Below are 18,300 nucleotides of genomic sequence, written 5' to 3'. Positions count from 1 at the left end.
GGTTCTCATAATTTGATATTTTTTGTAATGACAGCTATATGGGGAGAGTAGAGTAAGTCCAATCCGTATTGGTCATTTGTTATTTACATTCATGGTTTAGATTTCATTGTGAAATGCTAATGGATTGTTTGATTAATTTGGAGCAATGAGGAAGAATGCTTTGAGAAACAAGAAAAAAAGAGAGAAACGAAAGGAAAAAAAAGGCTCCTGGTGGTTCATAATTATATGCAGGAATGCTTTGAAATGGCTACTAAATGCATCATCTACATTTGACACACCGAAGCATGACTTTGATAGTGTGAATGCCGCTGCAGTAGATCCTTCTTGAACAGGTTTCAGCTAGCGGGTATGGTTCACAAGCGGGGTTCATAGCATGTATCTTGTATGTGATACTTACTTTGTCAGATTGTTTTGGAAGAATTGTAATATTATTAAATGATGAGTCATACATGTTTTTATTTTAGGCAATATCACTTATGAAAGAGTTATTTTCAGTAGCGTCGCTTATTGGAAGAGTTATTAGGGGTGTAACCGGTCCGGTTCGATCCGGTTTTAGACAAAATTTAAGACCGAACCGGTAGGCACCAGTTTTACATTTTTCAAAATCGATTACGCACCGATTACCCTCCTAAACCGGTATTCTGGTTTTACCGGTTTCCGGTCCGGTTCGGTCCGGTTTTCCGGTTTTAATAAAATATATATTTATTATAAAAAAAATCTGTTTATAAAAATAAATAAAAAAATAAAAAAAACTGCTATATCAAAAAATTCTACTTAAAAAAAAAACTACTATATAAAAAGACTGCTATGCAAAAAAAAAAAGTGCTATGTAAAAAATTTATACTATTAGTATAGCTTTGGTATGGCTTTATATAAATTATATGCTAATATATATCATTTATATTTATCTACTAATGTCTTATGTACTTATCAAAAAAAATATAAAGAGTTTTAAGTGTATTAGGCTATTAAAATTTAGTAATAATATTTGAGTGATTTTCTTTCCTTTTAGGTTCTTACTTCTTATGAATCTATGATAAAATGTTATTAATAAATAATATATATTTATAATATTATATATTTAAAGCATATGATCAATTAAATTTTCATATTTGAGATTAAATTTTTATTTTATAAATTAAAATAACACTATCTTATATATAATTATAATTTATATTATTATATATTATATATAAAAAATTATATATAATATAAAATATATAACATATAATATTAAATAAATAAAAAAATATACATATATTAAATAATACCGGTCCGGTCCGGTCTAAAAATGGCCAGAACCGAAACCGGACTGATTCCGGCCGGTTTTTCATTTTATGAAACCGGTTCCGGACCGGACCGGTTCAAAACAGACACAACCGGTCCGGTCCGATTTTCCGGTTTATCGGTTAAAATTTACACCCCTAGGTACACCTTGGGTCCTATGCTGTGTCCATGGCTCTAGTTAATGCTAGAGTTTCTTTGGAATCCTTAAGTTAGAATGAAGCATAACTGAGAGCAGTATTTTATGATCATTTTGCCTGTTTGCTTCTTCTTGCTTGACAAAATATATATCTTGCTTCAAAAGTGAATTTGGTTAACGAGTGGTCCTTTCGGTTTGCTGATAAACAGTTGCTAATGGTACACCTTTGGTCATATGCTGTCCCCATGGCTGTGTTTAATGCCACAGAGTTGCTTTGGGTTCCTTTAGTTGTAAGGAAGCATAACTGAGAGCAGAGGGGAAAAAAAAATTGGAGATGGTGAGATGAGAATTTTTAGTTTTAGATAAAAATTTAAAATATTATTATTATTTTAGAATTTAAAAAAAATAATTATTTATCATATTTTGTGTGAAAATTTAAAAACTTTGTAATAGTAAAATGAGATGATACAAAAATTTTATATTATCCTACTTGCCAAACTTGCTCTTAGTGTGAATAAGTGAGTGCACTTTTATAGAAAATAGTAGAACTCACTATTAAAAAATAAGTTTTCTTATATGGATCTCAAATTTTGATATTTTTAAAATGATGTAAAATTAAATAATTAACAAATAATTTATTATTTTTGCTTATATTCAAATAGTTTAACGTCACTTTTAAGAGATTATAGAAAGTTCTAGGGTGTATAATGTTAAAATTATCCTAAAGTATTTAAGCTATACGCACTTCTCTTAAAAATAGTAGAATTTATAATTAAAAAATAATTTTTTTATGTGAATCTGATATTTGTATTTTTTTTTTCAAAATGAATGTGTAATACTTGCATATTTTTAAACTATAAAAATTATTTTTTAAAAATAATATATAATTTTTTAATTATTTTTTATAATTACATAGCGTTGCAACTACAATTTAAAGCAACGAATATAAATATGTTGCAGTTGGTGTACTCTATTGCAGCGCTTCTTCTCTATTTGCAGCAATTTAATTACGTTGTAATTAAATAAAAGCAACAAAAAAAATTGTTGCTTTGTCGTAACCTATTGCAGCGTTTTTATTGTTTATTGCAGCAATTAAGTGATGCTGCAATGAGTAACAAAAGCAGCACTAAAATGATATGTTGCTTTTGACGTAGATCAATTGCAGCGCTTATAGATTAATTGCAGTGATTTTAAGTATTGCAAAAAGCTACAAAAGCAACGAACCAACTGTAGCGCTGCTGTTGTTAGAAGTCTATTGCAGCGAAATTTAATGATATAGCAAGGATAAATTTCGCTGCAATTGATCTATTGCAGCACCAAGCCAATGATATGGGGTGGCCTTTTGCAGCGTGAAATTATTGAATTTGCACCGGTGTAAGAACGCTGCAAATGAAGGCTTTTTCAGCGTATTTTCAATAACGTTGCTATTGATCAAAAATATCACATTTATACTGTCGAAGATGCAAGGAGGGTAATAACGCTGCAATTGATCAATTACAGCGTTTTTTGTAGGTATTTGCAACGATTTTAGACGCTGCAAAATGGCGAATTTCTTGTAAAATAAGTCACGTGTAAATAATATTATCACCCATATTTCACTAATGTATAATATTTATAAAATATCATTATAATTATAGCATTTTTTTAATTATAAAATAGATATTTCTATGTAAATTAATTTATTCAATTAATGGGGATCAATTCTTTTCTCAAAGTTTCCACACTATGAGCATATCTTTTACCAAATTTTACTAAATTTTAATTTTAATTCTTCCAGGTAAGATCACGATAATTAGTATAAATAAAAACTATGGCAAGAGCTCTCATAAGTTCCGCTGTAGCACAATGGTAAAACAGAGTTCAGCTCCATTTCCGGGTTCGAATCCCGGCAGCGGAAATTAGTTTTCATTACCATTCCATAAGTTTGACTTATTTCAAAAAGGGAAATCGCCGCAAAAGCCACCGAAGCACTAATGTCAATTCTAAACTTAGAATCCGGGTGCTGGGAAATTTTTTTTATTTTTCTAAATATTACTCTTTGCTTTATTTTTATTGTAAAATAAATATAATAAATTATATGAACTCATGTCATTTTATAGATTGTATAAATTCTTTCTGTACATAATATTTCTCTATTTAAAAGCTATGCCAAGGTGGACGTGGGAAAGATTGAATAATACTATTTGCACACGTAGATTTACATAGTGAGATGAGAATTTTTAGTTTTAGATAAAAATTTAAAATATTATTATTATTTTAGAATTTGAAAAAAATAATTATTTATTATATTTTGTGTGAAAATTTAAAAACTTTGTAATAGTAAAATTAGATGATACAAAAATTTTATATTATCCTACTTGCCAAACTTGCTCTTAGTGTGAATAAGTGAGTGCACTTTTATAGAAAATAGTAGAACTCACTATTAAAAAATAAGTTTTCTTATATGGGTCTCAAATTTTGATATTTTTAAAATGATGTAAAATTAAATAATTAACAAATAATTTATTATTTTTGCTTATATTCAAATAGTTTAACGTCACTTTTAAGAGATTATAGAAAGTTCTAGGGTGTATAATGTTAAAATTATCCTAAAGTATTTAAGCTATACGCACTTCTCTTAAAAATAGTAGAATTTATAATTAAAAAATAATTTTTTTATGTAAATCTGATATTTGTATTTTTTTTTCAAAATGAATGTGTAATACTTACATATTTTTAAACTGTAAAAATTATTTTTTAAAAATAATATATAATTTTTTAATTATTTTTTATAATATTAGATAATTAAAAATAATTTATTATCTTTGCTTATATGCAGATAATTTAACGTTACCGTTAAGAGATTCATGAATATTACAAATATCGTTTTAAGTCTTAAAATGTTATTTGTCATCTATCAAAAAATTAGGATCCAATTTTGGCGAAAATAATGTTACTTATTGTCTTTATTTTTATTTTCTTTTTATTATTTAATATTAGGTTATAAGATGAGAAGAGAGTAATAAATAAATAAATAAATTTATGAATTTTAGCAAACACCATTCAGAAAGATTTTTTTTTTTTTTCCTCGACGTACTACCTCTCGTTTGGAAGACCACAACCATCTATCCATTAACGGTCTCCAACCCACCAAGAGCTCCCGCTTCCAGGTACTCCACCTCTTCCTTCCTCTCCTTACTGCAAATTTACGCTTCTTTTTCACCACCCTAAAAGTAGTCATAGATAATGCTTATCTTCGCAGTCGAGGGACAGTGAACGATAGAAAACTATAACATGAAAAAAATTGTTTTTACTAAAAATCAGTGGTCTGGCACCTGGGCCATGCCTGTGCTTGCTTCATAGAAACATTCCTTGTAAAGAAATTAACTTCAATTTTACTCCCCCACTTGATGCCTTTATGTGCTAGTTTCTTTCTATATGTTTTAATTTGGTTTCTGTTTGTGTGCTGTGAAGAATATTCGCAGGAATGACTGCTCTTCATCATGGAAATATGAATTGCAGCATCTTATGTAAAAGGGAAGTGGTTTCCTTCGTGGGTTTTGCGGCTCTTCCATTTTCTCAGCCGAGGGCGAGTGCCTTTGAAGGTTTGGTGAGAGGTCAGTTTGTTGTTTCTTTTCTTTCTTTTAATTGTCGTCAGATGCGTATCATGAAGAAGTTTGGATTATTCTAATAGGATTCTTTGTTTTTGAAAGTGACTAACTGGATCGATTGAGCTCTGAACTGATCTACTAGGAAAAAGAATCTTTAATTGTTCTTGAGTCGTGGGTTGTTTTCATTTAGCTGGCTTATTTTCTCTACAACAACCACAAGTTTTGTACCAACATGTTAGAATTTGGGATGAGCAAATCTGAGCGGCAGTTATAGATGAATGAAGATAAGCATAACTTTATATATATAAGTTATAATTATTATTATTGTCTTCTTGGATCCTCTTTGAGTATCATTGAATTTTAGTTGTAATTTAGCTGTTTCTCATATAAAAAAATTACTATATAAAAAGACTGCTATGCAAAAAAAAAAAAGTGCTATGTAAAAAATTTATGTTATTAGTATAGCTTTGGTATGGCTTTATATAAATTATATGCTAATATATATAATTTATATTTATCTACTAATGTCTTATGTACTTATCAAAAAAAATATAAAGAGTTTTAAGTGTATTAGGCTATTAAAATTTAGTAGTAATATTTGAGTGATTTTCTTTCTTTTTAGGTTCTTACTTCTTATGAATCTATGATAAAATGTTATTAATAAATAATATATATTTATAATATTATATATTTAAAGCATATGATCAATTAAATTTTCATGTTTGAGATTAAATTTTTATTTTATAAATTAAAATAACACTATCTTATATATAATTATAATTTATATTATTATATATTATATATAAAAAATTATATATAATATAAAATATATAACATATAACATTAAATAAATAAAAAAATATACACATATTAAATAGTACCGGTCCGGTCTAAAAATGGCCGGAATCGAAACCGGACCGGTTCTGGCTGTTTTTCATTTTATAAAACCGGGTCCGGAACCGGACCGGTTCAAAATCGGCACAACCGATCTGGTCCGGTTTTCTGATTTACCGGTTAAAATTTACACCCCTAAAAGTTATAGATGAGTCATCTTCACTTCAATCTTTTGATTGCATATGGGACTTTTCTTTTATTAACATCTACAAAAACTGTCAATTAGAGATACAAATTTTATAAAAAGGAATATGACTGATGGAGACTATAGAGATTATGAAAATAAAAATAAAAAATATTTAAAAAATGTAAATAATAAAAAATAATAATATTTGATTATTATAGATGGCGTGTAAGCTTACGACAAAGTCAGATTTGCCACTGTACCCAATCTTTTCCGTCATCTTAGTCCTGGTCCCGCAACATGAAACGTGTCAATATTACATTCGTGCTTGACACGATTACTCTAACCTCCACTGTGTGGTCTGTTATATTATCTCTTTCACTGTTTCTCTTCATTTTCCTACCCAAACTACTTTTCTCTTGATCTGAGCTCAAACCCTAAACTTTCCTTCTCTCTCTATCTCATTTCCACGTAGAAAGCTTCTAGTTTCTGTATCCCTCTACCTTTCCAATCAGGTTTCTTATTTTTGCATCTTTTCCTCTCCTGCAAATTTGGTTTATTTACATTTGTGCGTATTGGATTAAGGGGTAACAGATCAAGCCCTAGATTTTGATATGTGATTGTCCCCTCTCCACTCTCCACAATCCGACGACCGGCGTCTACGCGACGACTCCACTTCCACCGCCGCAGCTTGTGTCTTGGACTCCGTTCCTCTGCCGTAGCCTGTAGATCCCCTTTAACGTCGCTGCAGGTATTAGATTATTAGGTGTAGATCCCCCTTTCTGCTCTGTGTATTGAGAATTTAAGATTGATGTGAATCCTATTATGGTTTTGTGATTGATCAAGAACCCACGTAGAGCCCCTTGATAATTCCTGAGATTACTTTGTAATTTGTTATTTGTATGCAATGCTTATAAGATTAGAACAGAATTAGCCATGGGGAAAGGTGGAGGGGACTATGCAAGTACGCTGTCAAGATCTGATTAATCATCATCACAGAAAAAATCATACGAGTCTGAATAAATATGATCAGTTGAATCTGGTTCATCATCAACATTATGAAGGAACACTACTATATATATAGATATATATATATATATATATATATTCAAGGTCAAAGTAATTATTAGCTATAAGTTGGATATATACACAGTAGATATATGTATATATGTTACTTATGAAAAAAAAAATGTATAAATGCATGTGATATTTTATATATTAGCTATAAGCTGGAATCCATTCTCGATCATTTAGTATATATAGTGCATAATTGGGACAATTAGGGTACTGATCCAGTACTACTTAATATATAGATATATATATATATATATAATGCAAATTAATTACTGATTCCCACCTAATTAAGTAATCTTTTTCCTGCATCTTGCATCTTCAGATCAAAAGTCCTTGCTTACTCTTAGTCAATGATTCCCACATGCTGACTTCTTGACCCAAATAATAATAATCATCAACATTATATATATATATATATTTTATATTCTTGGGTGTCCGGGCCAGCTTGCGCGCACTTCGACTAATCCCATGGGACCCTAAAGTTAACGGCCAGGTAAACCTCCAGTGGCCCTGAGGAGACTCGAACTAGTGACCATTGGGGAGCAAACCCAAGGCCTGACCAATTGAGCTACTCCTCAGGGTTCATCAAGATTATATGCTGCATTTTTTCTCTTGCTGCATATAAAAATCATAAAAGAAAGTGAGAGTTCTGGTGTATTTGATTCAGGAGCTTTATGGTCTGTTTTGGAAATACAAACCTCTGATTTTATTGAAGCCTTTCCGTCAAGCTTTTAGTTTGAGATCATGGTCTGTTTTATGGTCTATTTTGTCACTTAAATCTCTAATTCAATGGTCTGTTTTGGTTTGTGTTGGTTTCTGACTTTAGATGGTGGAGTTTGAGTCTTTGAGATCATGGTGACGGAAAAGTATAAATTAAAGTTGTTGCTAACATGCTGTTGTTGGTTTTTGACTTGATCCCGTTCTTTTTTTTTTTTTTTAGAAGTTCTTGATCCTTTTTTTTTTTTAATCATTATGTAGGAGTATATAAATGTCTAGTATTGCTATTGAGAAGTATTATTAAGTTTATCAGGTATGTATGCTTTTAAGACTTGTATTGGTTTTATTTTGGAAAATAGATACATATAAATATACACATATATATAATTTATCCATATAACGTCTATCTCAAAATGTACCCGTACCGAAATATTCCGTTCCAATGCCTCAACTAGAACGGAACTCAAAACTTCATAGTTTGTTATGTTTGCATGTGTGGACAAGCAGCTCAGTGGTTTTGCTATCTCAATTCCTTGACTTACATGCTTAATCTTCATTTACATTGCAGTGGGGGAGGCATGTGAGCTGTTCGGACCAGACTATATAGTTGTTGCATTAACAAGTTTTATAAGTTTATTGGTTCTTTTGGTGCAAAGAATGGGTAAATGCAAGGGTTGTGGGAAATTAGGAAGAATGGCGCCAAGGGATGGGTCTGTTAGTGCTTATGATTCTGCTCTTCTGTTGTCTCCTGTTGTTTCTGTCTGGGACTGCATTGTTCGTAAAATGAGGTATTCCTACATACCCGAGTGGGTGTAGTTATCAGGGCTATCACCTTATGTTAGTGTTTTGCACCATATTCTATTATACTTTGCTTTGTATCAACAAAAAAAGGGAAATGTATGAAGTTTGAGGAATTTACTTAGAATAGAAGTGGAGGAAAGGTGACTGAGTAGGTTGGTAGTTTTCATGGATAGCAAGGGATTTAATAAAGTGCAACCTGTTGTGAGGAAAGGGAAAAAGAAGCAGGTGAAGGATGAGGTTGATCGAATGAAACAGGCTGAGAAGAAAAAGAGGCGCTTAGAGAAAGCCCTTGCTACTTCTGCAGCCATCATTTCTGAACTAGAGAAGAAGAAACAGAAAAAGAAAGAAGAACAACAAAGGCTTGATGAAGAGGGTGCTGCAATTGCTGAGGCTGTTGCTTTGCACGTCTTACTTGGTGAAGACTCAGATGATTCATGTAAGATTGTTCTGAAAAAAAATGAAGGGTTCAACCCTTGGGATATTCCTGATAACATTGACCTATTTGTGAGTGGTAAGAGGTCAGGCTTTCCTTATCAGGACTCTGACAAGCACCCGCTTGAAGGGATTGGGTGGGTTTCTAATCCGTATATGTCTGAATGTAAGTGGGGTGGCTTGGAGAGGGGTGAGTGGTCATTCTCATCTGGACCTTTTGCAAGGGATTTTCCTGCCCCATATTTTGAGGAAGCAGGTTGGGGAACTACGGGATTCTCAGCTGGTCTTATTGCAGCCCAGGCTGTTTCATCCCTCCAGATTGCAGAGGATGCTCACGAAGACACGATTGTCCTGAATGGAATGTTAAGGGGATAGAATGCACAGCTACAGAAGTATCTCCAGTTACTTACAGTTGTTTCGGTAGCATATCATGATTATTATTCTGTTTATATTTTCCATAAACGAGTCCTTTGTTGGTAGTTGGATACATGCGTTGCTTATTGAACAATGTTTAAAAAGTGTTGCGCTATGTTGTCTTCTATTTATAAGCATCAGTTTATATTCAGTTCATTGAGATTTGGGACCACAAGTTTCTACAAATTTTACATTGAATTTAGTAACACCATGTCGTCTTCTGTTTATAATCTTCAGTTTATTGAGATTTGGGGCCTCAAATTTTACATTGAATTTACTAACAGTCACTTTGAGTTGTACAAGTATGGTTGCATCATGGGAAGAACTTTTTAGGGGTGACGAATGTCAACCTTGATTGTATATAACAAACGGCTGTTCATTTTTATGGTTGATAAAGAATTGATCGTGTTAATAGCATTATCTACCTCGAAAAAAAAAAAAAAAAATCTTGTGATGATGTGGCATGTGAAATGGGCTCAGTTATCAAGATGTGAGGAGTTGAAACAAAATTAATCATTACATCTCATAAAGCTTGATCAAATCGGTAGACCCATGTTGATTAGGCTGATAATATATAATGTGTTGCTTGTAAAAAATGACAAAGTGCTACATGTAAGGGAAAAAAATTAAGAAACTACGAGTACTTGACTGATAGTGGTGCCAATTGTATGGAGCATGCAAGCAATTACATTACATGGATGATGCCCTTTAAAAGGTTGGTGCATGTAATTTGCACATTAGGATTTAGGGTTGGATTCAGAAGGGGATGAATGAGGTGTCAAGATTGGCTGATATGTTCATTTTTTTCTAGATTCCCTATTGAATCTTGCATACAAACGTTCTGATTTTCAAATGAAATTTGCTTTGAGTTTTCAAAGAATCTATAGAATATTTGCTTCAAGAACGAGAAGATGAAAATAAGTAGAGGAGGTGGAGAGAATGACGAAGGAGGGCAGAGAGAGCCGGGGGGGGGGGGGGGGGGGGGGGGGTGTGGTGGTGCTTTTTGAGTTATATACTCATTTGTAAATATAAAACAAACGTTATTTTATACTTATGAGTTATATGCTAGGAGTGTAGAGCAAATGTCCGAGGGACGTTTGCCTAGTTGAGAGAAAGTAACTTAATAATAAAATAATATACATGCCAAAAGAAAGTAACGTACACATAATAGTAACATACATGTCAAAATAAAATTAGTTAATCATATATCTAAACTATACATCTCAAAATAAAGTAATATATGCATCAACCATAATAATATACACCCAAAAAATGTTTGATACAAGTTTACAAAACAAAGCAAATTTTAGCAAATATCTTTAGATAATGATAGGTTAGTGAATCTCTACGGTCATTCCATCTAGAATTTGAATGATTTTACGCATAATTATTTCAAATTTATCAATATACATCCAATACGAAATACTTATGTGTTCACCATATAATAAATATAGTATAATTATCTACGTGTGATACAAAATTCCATTCAAGTAGGAAAAATCAATCTCAAAGAATAACCAATAAGAAAGTCCAACCAGCACTTTAAGTTCAATAAAAAAAATAATATACTTTAAATTAAAACAATTTATTTAATATTTAATATCATAAATTCAGGCCTAATCGATTCAAACTAAACAATTATGATTATTAGGAAAATGAAAAATGTACTTAAGAAAAATTTACAAAAAACTTATTTCTTTACATGTTAGTTATTGATACGTTGAAAATTATGAAATTTGAATTTCAAAATAAAAATAACAAAATGAGTTTTGTAATTAAAAATGTAAGTACATATAGTAGTACTCATTATTATCATCATCATCATCATCATCATTATTATTATTACATGCGAGTACCTTTTCATTGAAAATAGTCCTTTTGGTTGTATTTTCTTATATTTTAATTGAAATGTTATTTTTATTTAATATAATTAGTGGCTCTGTTGTTTTTAATTTTAACATGTTTCTCGTTGTATTATTTTATGATTTTTAAGTTGTAAAATTTATTTTAATGTACTTTCTTGATATTAATTATTGTTTTGCATTTAAATTACTATTTACTTTAAATTATTTTATTGTTAGGTTTAATTATTTTATTTTATTAATATTGAATTGAAGTGTTTTTATTTAGCTTTTATTTATTTTTATTGTGCCTTTTTACCTTGTCAGACTTCTATTTTTGGGTGAGCTTTAATTTTGTGGTTTTTCCTTTATTTTTGGATCAAGCCCTTTTAGTTTTCAGGCCCAGCCTGTGTGTCTTAAGCCCAACCCCCTTATTCCCTTAAACTACACCGTTTTGGTCTATACCCGTAGGGCTTTAATTCTTTCTTCTGCCTTCTGCTAGCGCCGACCACTTCTTATTCTTCATTTTCAGTTTTTCTTCCTTTATTTTCCGTGTGTTGCTGCTACTTCTTCTCCCTGTTTCTACTTCTTTTCATTTCTTTTGCTTTCTCTTCTTTTCTTCTTCTTCTACCACGCACCACCTGGTTCTTCTTCCTCTCATTTTCGTGTTTTTCCTCTGCATATCTAGATTTTCGAAACTCCTCCATTTTCATCTGGTTAGCTTGCTTTTTATTCCTATGTTTTGGTTTCTTTTTTTTTTTTTTTTGAACAAACCGAAACTCTCTTCTCCTCTCTTTCATTTATTTTCTCTCTTTTTTTCCATTTTACAGGTCCTTGCTGTGAGCCTCCATTCCGTCCCTCTCTATTTCTCCATTTCTATTTCTTTTCCCTCCATTTTTGTGCTTTGTTTTTGGCCCCTATCCATGCCCCTGTTTCAGTCCAAGCCATGGGTTTCCTTTATGTTTTGCTTGGTTATTTTTCCTCATGCCATGAATCTCATTTTCCAGCCACCATCTCCCAGTTTCAGTCAGTGAAGCGATAAACTTCAGAAATGTAAGAATGTTAGTCGGCAAGAGAAAAGCAGAAATGGACAAAATGATCGGTGAGAAGAGAATGTAATTTCCTCATAAAATCATGGATAAAACTAAAAAAAAATGTTAGACAAAAAACTATTCATCCAATATTTGCATTTATATATATAGTAGATATATTTGGCCAATCGGACATGATAAAATCTCGGGCAAGCTTGGGCCCAACTTAGGCCCCATCCCCTAGCAATCAAAAGTTTGTTGGCATTCGCCCGCATGCACCCCTTTGCAAACAGGCCCCAAGTGAATCCTACAGGCAGTGGCTTGGATAAGATCTAATCAATACCTTTCAAAGCTGAACTCATGTATTCTTAATTATAAGATTTTTTTTTTTTAAAATATTTTGTGTTTGAATTACTTTGCGATACAATAATTGATACAATGACAACCAAATTACAATTACTATACTATTATATAGTAAAATAATATATTTTATAAAAGAAAAGACCATATTAGAATAAAAGAAAAGACTATAAATTTTTAAAAAAATTAATATTTTATTAATAAATTGTAGAGAAGTTAACTTTGGTAAGTGTATTATTTCTAAGTAGCAATACACTTACAAAAATAAGATGCATGCAGTATAAAAGTGGAGCATCCAACTATTTTACGGCTTAGACACTAAAAATATAGTATAATAACGTGTAATTGGATACTAAAAATATGTATTTATCTACATATTTATCATACATACTACTATATTTATATAATTATATAACTAGAACTTATATAATTAAATTCAATAATATACTAATAAGAGCTAATTATTTTAAAATAATATACTTGTATTATAATATAAATAGACTAATAATAGTTTTGTATATGTAAACATCATAATATTACTACCATACATAATCAAGTATAGAAATAAACTAGACACTAGTATTTAAATAAGTTTACTATAATATGTTAGTAATACATACACTAATTTACTAAAGTATAATAACATGTAATTAGACACTATTATAGAAATAACTAATAAGTATATTATAATAAGTTAATAACACATAATATCAATTTATTAAAGTATAATAATATGTAATTAGACACTAGAAATAAGTCTAGTTAGAAATAAGTTATAAATAAATTAGACACTAATATAATATAATAACATGTAATTAGAAACTGAAAATAATGTGTAATACTTTTTTTTTTTACGTAAGTAAGAAGTAAATTTTATTCATTCTAATGAAATAGGCATAACCCATGTACACAGGAAGTATATAAAAGAACACCTAAATACATTATATATTAAGGAAAGAAAATCATGAACAATGTTTCCATCAAGTACAATAGCTGAGAACCAAAGCATCAAGGTGCGCATAAAAAATTTTTGAAGCTCTCCCTATCCTCAAAGCATTTCTCATTTCTTTCCAACGATATACACCACATGATACATAATGGTATCATTTTCCACACTGCCGCCACTTGTGGGCAACCTTTAAGTTCCTTCCAACATGCCAATAAATCCACCATCTTCAAAGGCATTACTCAAACAATATCCAGTCTTCGAAAGATCTCATTCCAAAGCCCCCTTGTGATCTCATAATGCAAAAGTAAGTGATCAACAGATTCTCCCTGCTTTTTATACAAATAACACCAATCAATCACAATGAATCCAATCTTTTTCAAATTATCCGTAGTCAAAATCTTCTCAAAAGTCGCAGTCCAAACAAAGAAAGCTACTTTAGTAGGCACTTGCGACCTCCAAATTCTCTTCCACAGGAATGTAACATGACCTTGGCCTAACAAAATCTTGTAGTATGTCTTGACTGAATGGTTTTTATTGTCAATGACTCTCCATTGTACATTATCCTCCTGAGCCATGGTGTTTCCCATAGAATAAAGCAAACTGAAAAAATCAAACACGGCATGCAATTCCCAATCATGAATATCCTTATTAAAAAGGACATTCCACTAGTAAGAACAATTAGAGAACACTCGCAAATCTGCCACATAAGCCTCAGTGTTGGCTGCAATACGATAGATTGCTGGAAATACCATGTACAAAGCACATTCTCTATACCAAACATCATGCCAAAACCTTATATGGCTTTCAAAGCACTGACATCCTCGCCTAATAAATTTCCATAAGCTCACAGCATACCCCTCCAATGTACAACTACATTGGAGCACCATCCTCCTCGCTCACTCTCATATCTAGAAACAATAATTTCCTTCCAAAGTGTGTCAACCTTTAGGTAAAATCTCCATTAACCATTTTCCCAGTAAAGCTTAATTGAATATCCTCAAATTGCAATCTCCTAAGCCACCATATGAAATTGGGGAACAAACTTTGGCCCAATCAACCAAATGAAATTTTGTTTCCTCCCCTATACCCTCCTTAGGAAGGTCCTGAATAATCTCTCAATTCTAGTCACCACTCCTGCAGGCAAAGGAAAGAGTTAAAGGAAATATGTGGGGAGACTAATTAGAGAGCTCTTAATTAGAGTGAGGCGCCCCCCATTCAATAAATAAATCCGTTTCTACCTTGCCAGCTTCCTCTCTATTTTTTCCACTATCCCATCCCAAATAGTTTGAGCCTAAACTTCACTCCCAGAGGGAGTCCCAAGTACTTCATAGGCAAGGAGGACACCTTATAATCTAAAAATTGCGCCAAACGGTTGATATTGGGTATCACCCCCACCGCAACCATCTCAGATTTACCAAGGTTTACCTAAAGCCCTAACACAGATTCAAAACATAATAAAAGAGCCTGCATAGATTGAATCTAGCCAGGGTTCGTATCACAAAAATTGAAAGTATCATCTGCAAATAAGAGATGTGAGAGTGAAATATTACCCACCAAGAAATCGGAAAGAAACCCTCCACCAACCGCAGCCTTCACCAACTGACTTAATGCCTCCATAACAATGATGAACAGAAAAGGAGATAAAGAATCCCTTTGCCTCAGGCCACGTGAATTGCTAAAAAGCCCAATAAGGTGCCATTAACAAGCACCAAGAAATGAAAGATAGAAATACAATATCGAATCCAGGAAATCCACCTATTACCAAAGCCACACCGCCCTAACAAGTATAGAAGGAAATCCCAGTTCACATGGTTATAGGCCTTTTCCATATCAAGTTTGCAGAGACTAGCTGTGACTCCCTCTCGCATCTTATGATCCAAGCATTCGTTGGCAATAAGTACCGAGTCCAGAATCTATCTCCCTCGGATAAAAGCACTTTGAGGCTTAGAGATAATGAGATCCAACATCGGGCTAAGCTGATTAGCAAGCACTTTCGAAATGATTTTGTATACTCCACTCACCAGGCTTATGGGATAGAAATCTTCAACAGCCTTAGCCTCATGTTTCTTTGGTATAAGAGCGATGAACGTCACATTTAGGCTTTTCTTAAGTTTCTGAAAAGATTGGAATTCCATAAATACCTGCATAATATCACCTTTCACAATATCCCAACAAGCCTGAAAGGAGCCCATCGAGAATCCATTCGGGCCCGATGCTTTATCCTTTGCCATACTAGTGATCACCTTATAAATCTCTTCTTCCTTAAAACGTCTTTTCAAACCTCTCGCACTTTGTGAATCAATAGAATCAAATAGCAACCCATCAAGTTTTAGCCTCAAGCTTGCTGATTCCAAAATGAGGTTCTCATATACTGCACATTATGATTTTCTAGCTCAACAGGAGATGAGTGCATTTGAGAGCCAGAATATAGTGTCTCAACAGTGTTACTGCATCTATGAGAAGTCGCCACTTTATGAAAGAATTTCATGCATTTATCACATTCCTTTAATACTAGACTTCCTTTAATATTATTAAGTATTCTTAATACCAAAAATGACTAATAGAAATTTTGAAGGTCACAAGCGAGCTATAGAGGAGCTTAAGGCATGCTTGGGTAATGATATTACATTTTTCTTCTTTTCACAAACTTTCATTTTGTTGAATGCTTGATCGTCTGTGTTTGCTTGGTTGGTTGGTGAGAAATGGTTTCTCTCAAAAATGTTGGTATTGAACTGAAAACGTTTGAGGTTTCAATGGAGGTTGGTTGGGTTCTCCTTATTGAAAGAGGGTGGAAACTTATGAAATGTATGAAACTAGAGCTAGCCACTGCTCAGTGCTTTAGCAAAGCACTAAAGGATGGAGTAAATGACAAGAGAAAAGGATTCCATGTAGGCCATCGTGAAAAGGATAGGGGGTACACGGTCCAGAGGTGTAATAACATTCAAGGGGCTTTCATGGCTCTAGAAGAATACCATGGGGGATGGACGCCGCTATTGTATATTTGTCCCTGCCGATAGAGATGGTAGGGTTGGTGGAAACTGGCAGAGGTGTTGAGGGAGGCGGCAAGCTCCAGTGGGCAGGCACCCTCTACACTGAAGATAGGGCACCGGTCGTTGTCGTCTCAGTCGTACAAGGAGGTTCTCCAAAAATTGAGGTCTTTGGACTTGTCCCGTCAGTCGGATAGGTCTGCCAATAAGGCTACATCATCTGCAGGAGGAGTGGGTGCTGCAGGTTCGTAGGGCATTGGTAGCAGGGGGTGCTGGCCTTAAAATGGAAAACATCATATGAGTTGTGTCTGAAATGAAAAAGCAGATGAAAGGGATGCAATTTAATCTTAATTTGATTAAACGGTGCATTGAGGAGGAGATGGGGCTAAAGATTGGCTCGAGCTTGGTAGTTGGGCCATCGCATGGGCAGGCCCATCGAATCTCAAGACAAAGCAGCCTACTGGGTTGCATACGCTTGGATCTGGAGCTAGACCTAGCAAAAGCTCCAAGGGCATGGAGCCCATGTTCTTGGCCTCAACTAATGGCCCATCACAAATTAAAGGGGCCAAGCTTGCATCGGGTAACTGCTCCGTTGAGTCAAGGCCTTTTGGGTTGGGGTGCGTACCGACCCAATGAGTCAGCTTGGAAGCCTCATGAGGTGCCTCAACAAACCGCCTCTGCGGACGGGGCTGCGTGCAGTGGTTAGTAGTGTCCAGCGCCAGTGAAGTGCTTGGAGAACACGACGAAGGTGGCGGAGCATGTCCCACCTTAGTACGAGGGAACCAGTACAAAACAAACCGACGGCCGTATATGGACCCTCGACAACAACCAACTCTTATGTGCCTGTCGGCAGCTGTCATTGCTCCTAAGGGGGCTCCGTTGGAGGTGGGTAGCCATTTTTGGCTCTGTAGTTAAGTAGGGAGCCTGTCCAAAATAGGCTGTTGGAGGAGATTGGCCCTTCGACAGCAGTGGTAGCCAACTGGGGGGACCTAAGTGAGATGCTTAGGGAGGTTCTGCCGAAGTTGATAGATGTGATCCCGATTCAAGCTGAAATGGCAGTGGTTTTGTTTGACAAAGAACTACCTACTGCGGGGAGGATGATCCTACTCCATTATGCACTCTTCCCCCTAACTCGAAGGTGTATGCTTTGGAATGGGTCTTTAAAAAGGTGAAAAAAATGCAATCAACTCTTGGGTTTACTTGTGTAGGCTTTGAAGAATAGATTAGAGCCCTTCTGATAGCTATGGAAAATAGTCGCTCGAAGATGGCCACAAAGCAAGAAAGGAAACTAAAAATACTTTCATGCTTCATTAATTATGAAGGTAAGGATGAAGGGGGCGAAAGAGATAGATTGAAAGGGAGGGGCACTCTTTGTAATTATGTAGCCTAAGATCCTGTCGTGGAATGTGCGGAGGTTGAATGATTGTAATAAGCGTCTTCGCATAAGTTCCTTGTTACGGCCATGAAAGGTGGATGTGGTGTGTTTTCAACAAACTAAGTTGAGGATAGTGAATAGAAGAATCATCCGAAGTTTGTGGGGGTGTTTGTATGTTGGTTGGTCTTATTTAGCCTCGTTGAGGGCTTCCAGTAGTGTTCTCTTAATGTGAGATAAAAGAGTAGTAGAGGTAGTTGAGGAATGTGTTGGAAATTTTTTCGATCTCTA

The 18,300-nt window shown here is 33.7% G+C and overlaps 2 protein-coding genes across 2 annotated transcripts; both read left to right on the top strand.

Annotated features, from left to right (window-relative positions):
• Window positions 1-4,454: 4,454 nt before the first annotated feature.
• On the top strand, window positions 4,455-9,677 carry LOC122313670. The gene is made up of 3 exons (XM_043128845.1): window positions 4,455-4,572; window positions 4,877-5,019; window positions 8,391-9,677. The coding sequence occupies exons 2-3, from the start codon at window positions 4,890-4,892 to the stop codon at window positions 8,636-8,638; spliced, it is 378 nt and encodes a 125-aa protein (XP_042984779.1). The 5' UTR covers window positions 4,455-4,572; window positions 4,877-4,889; the 3' UTR covers window positions 8,639-9,677.
• LOC122313621 lies at window positions 8,789-9,430 on the top strand. Its single transcript, XM_043128781.1, has one exon. It carries the CDS (start codon window positions 8,789-8,791, stop codon window positions 9,428-9,430), a length of 642 nt encoding a protein of 213 aa, XP_042984715.1.
• Window positions 9,678-18,300: the final 8,623 nt, after the last annotated feature.

This window comes from Carya illinoinensis, chromosome 6, assembly GCF_018687715.1.
Source record: "Carya illinoinensis cultivar Pawnee chromosome 6, C.illinoinensisPawnee_v1, whole genome shotgun sequence".
Lineage (NCBI taxonomy): Eukaryota > Viridiplantae > Streptophyta > Magnoliopsida > Fagales > Juglandaceae > Carya > Carya illinoinensis.
The sequence above is the reverse complement of the archived record's forward strand: the minus strand, read 5'-3'. Positions and strand labels throughout refer to the sequence as shown.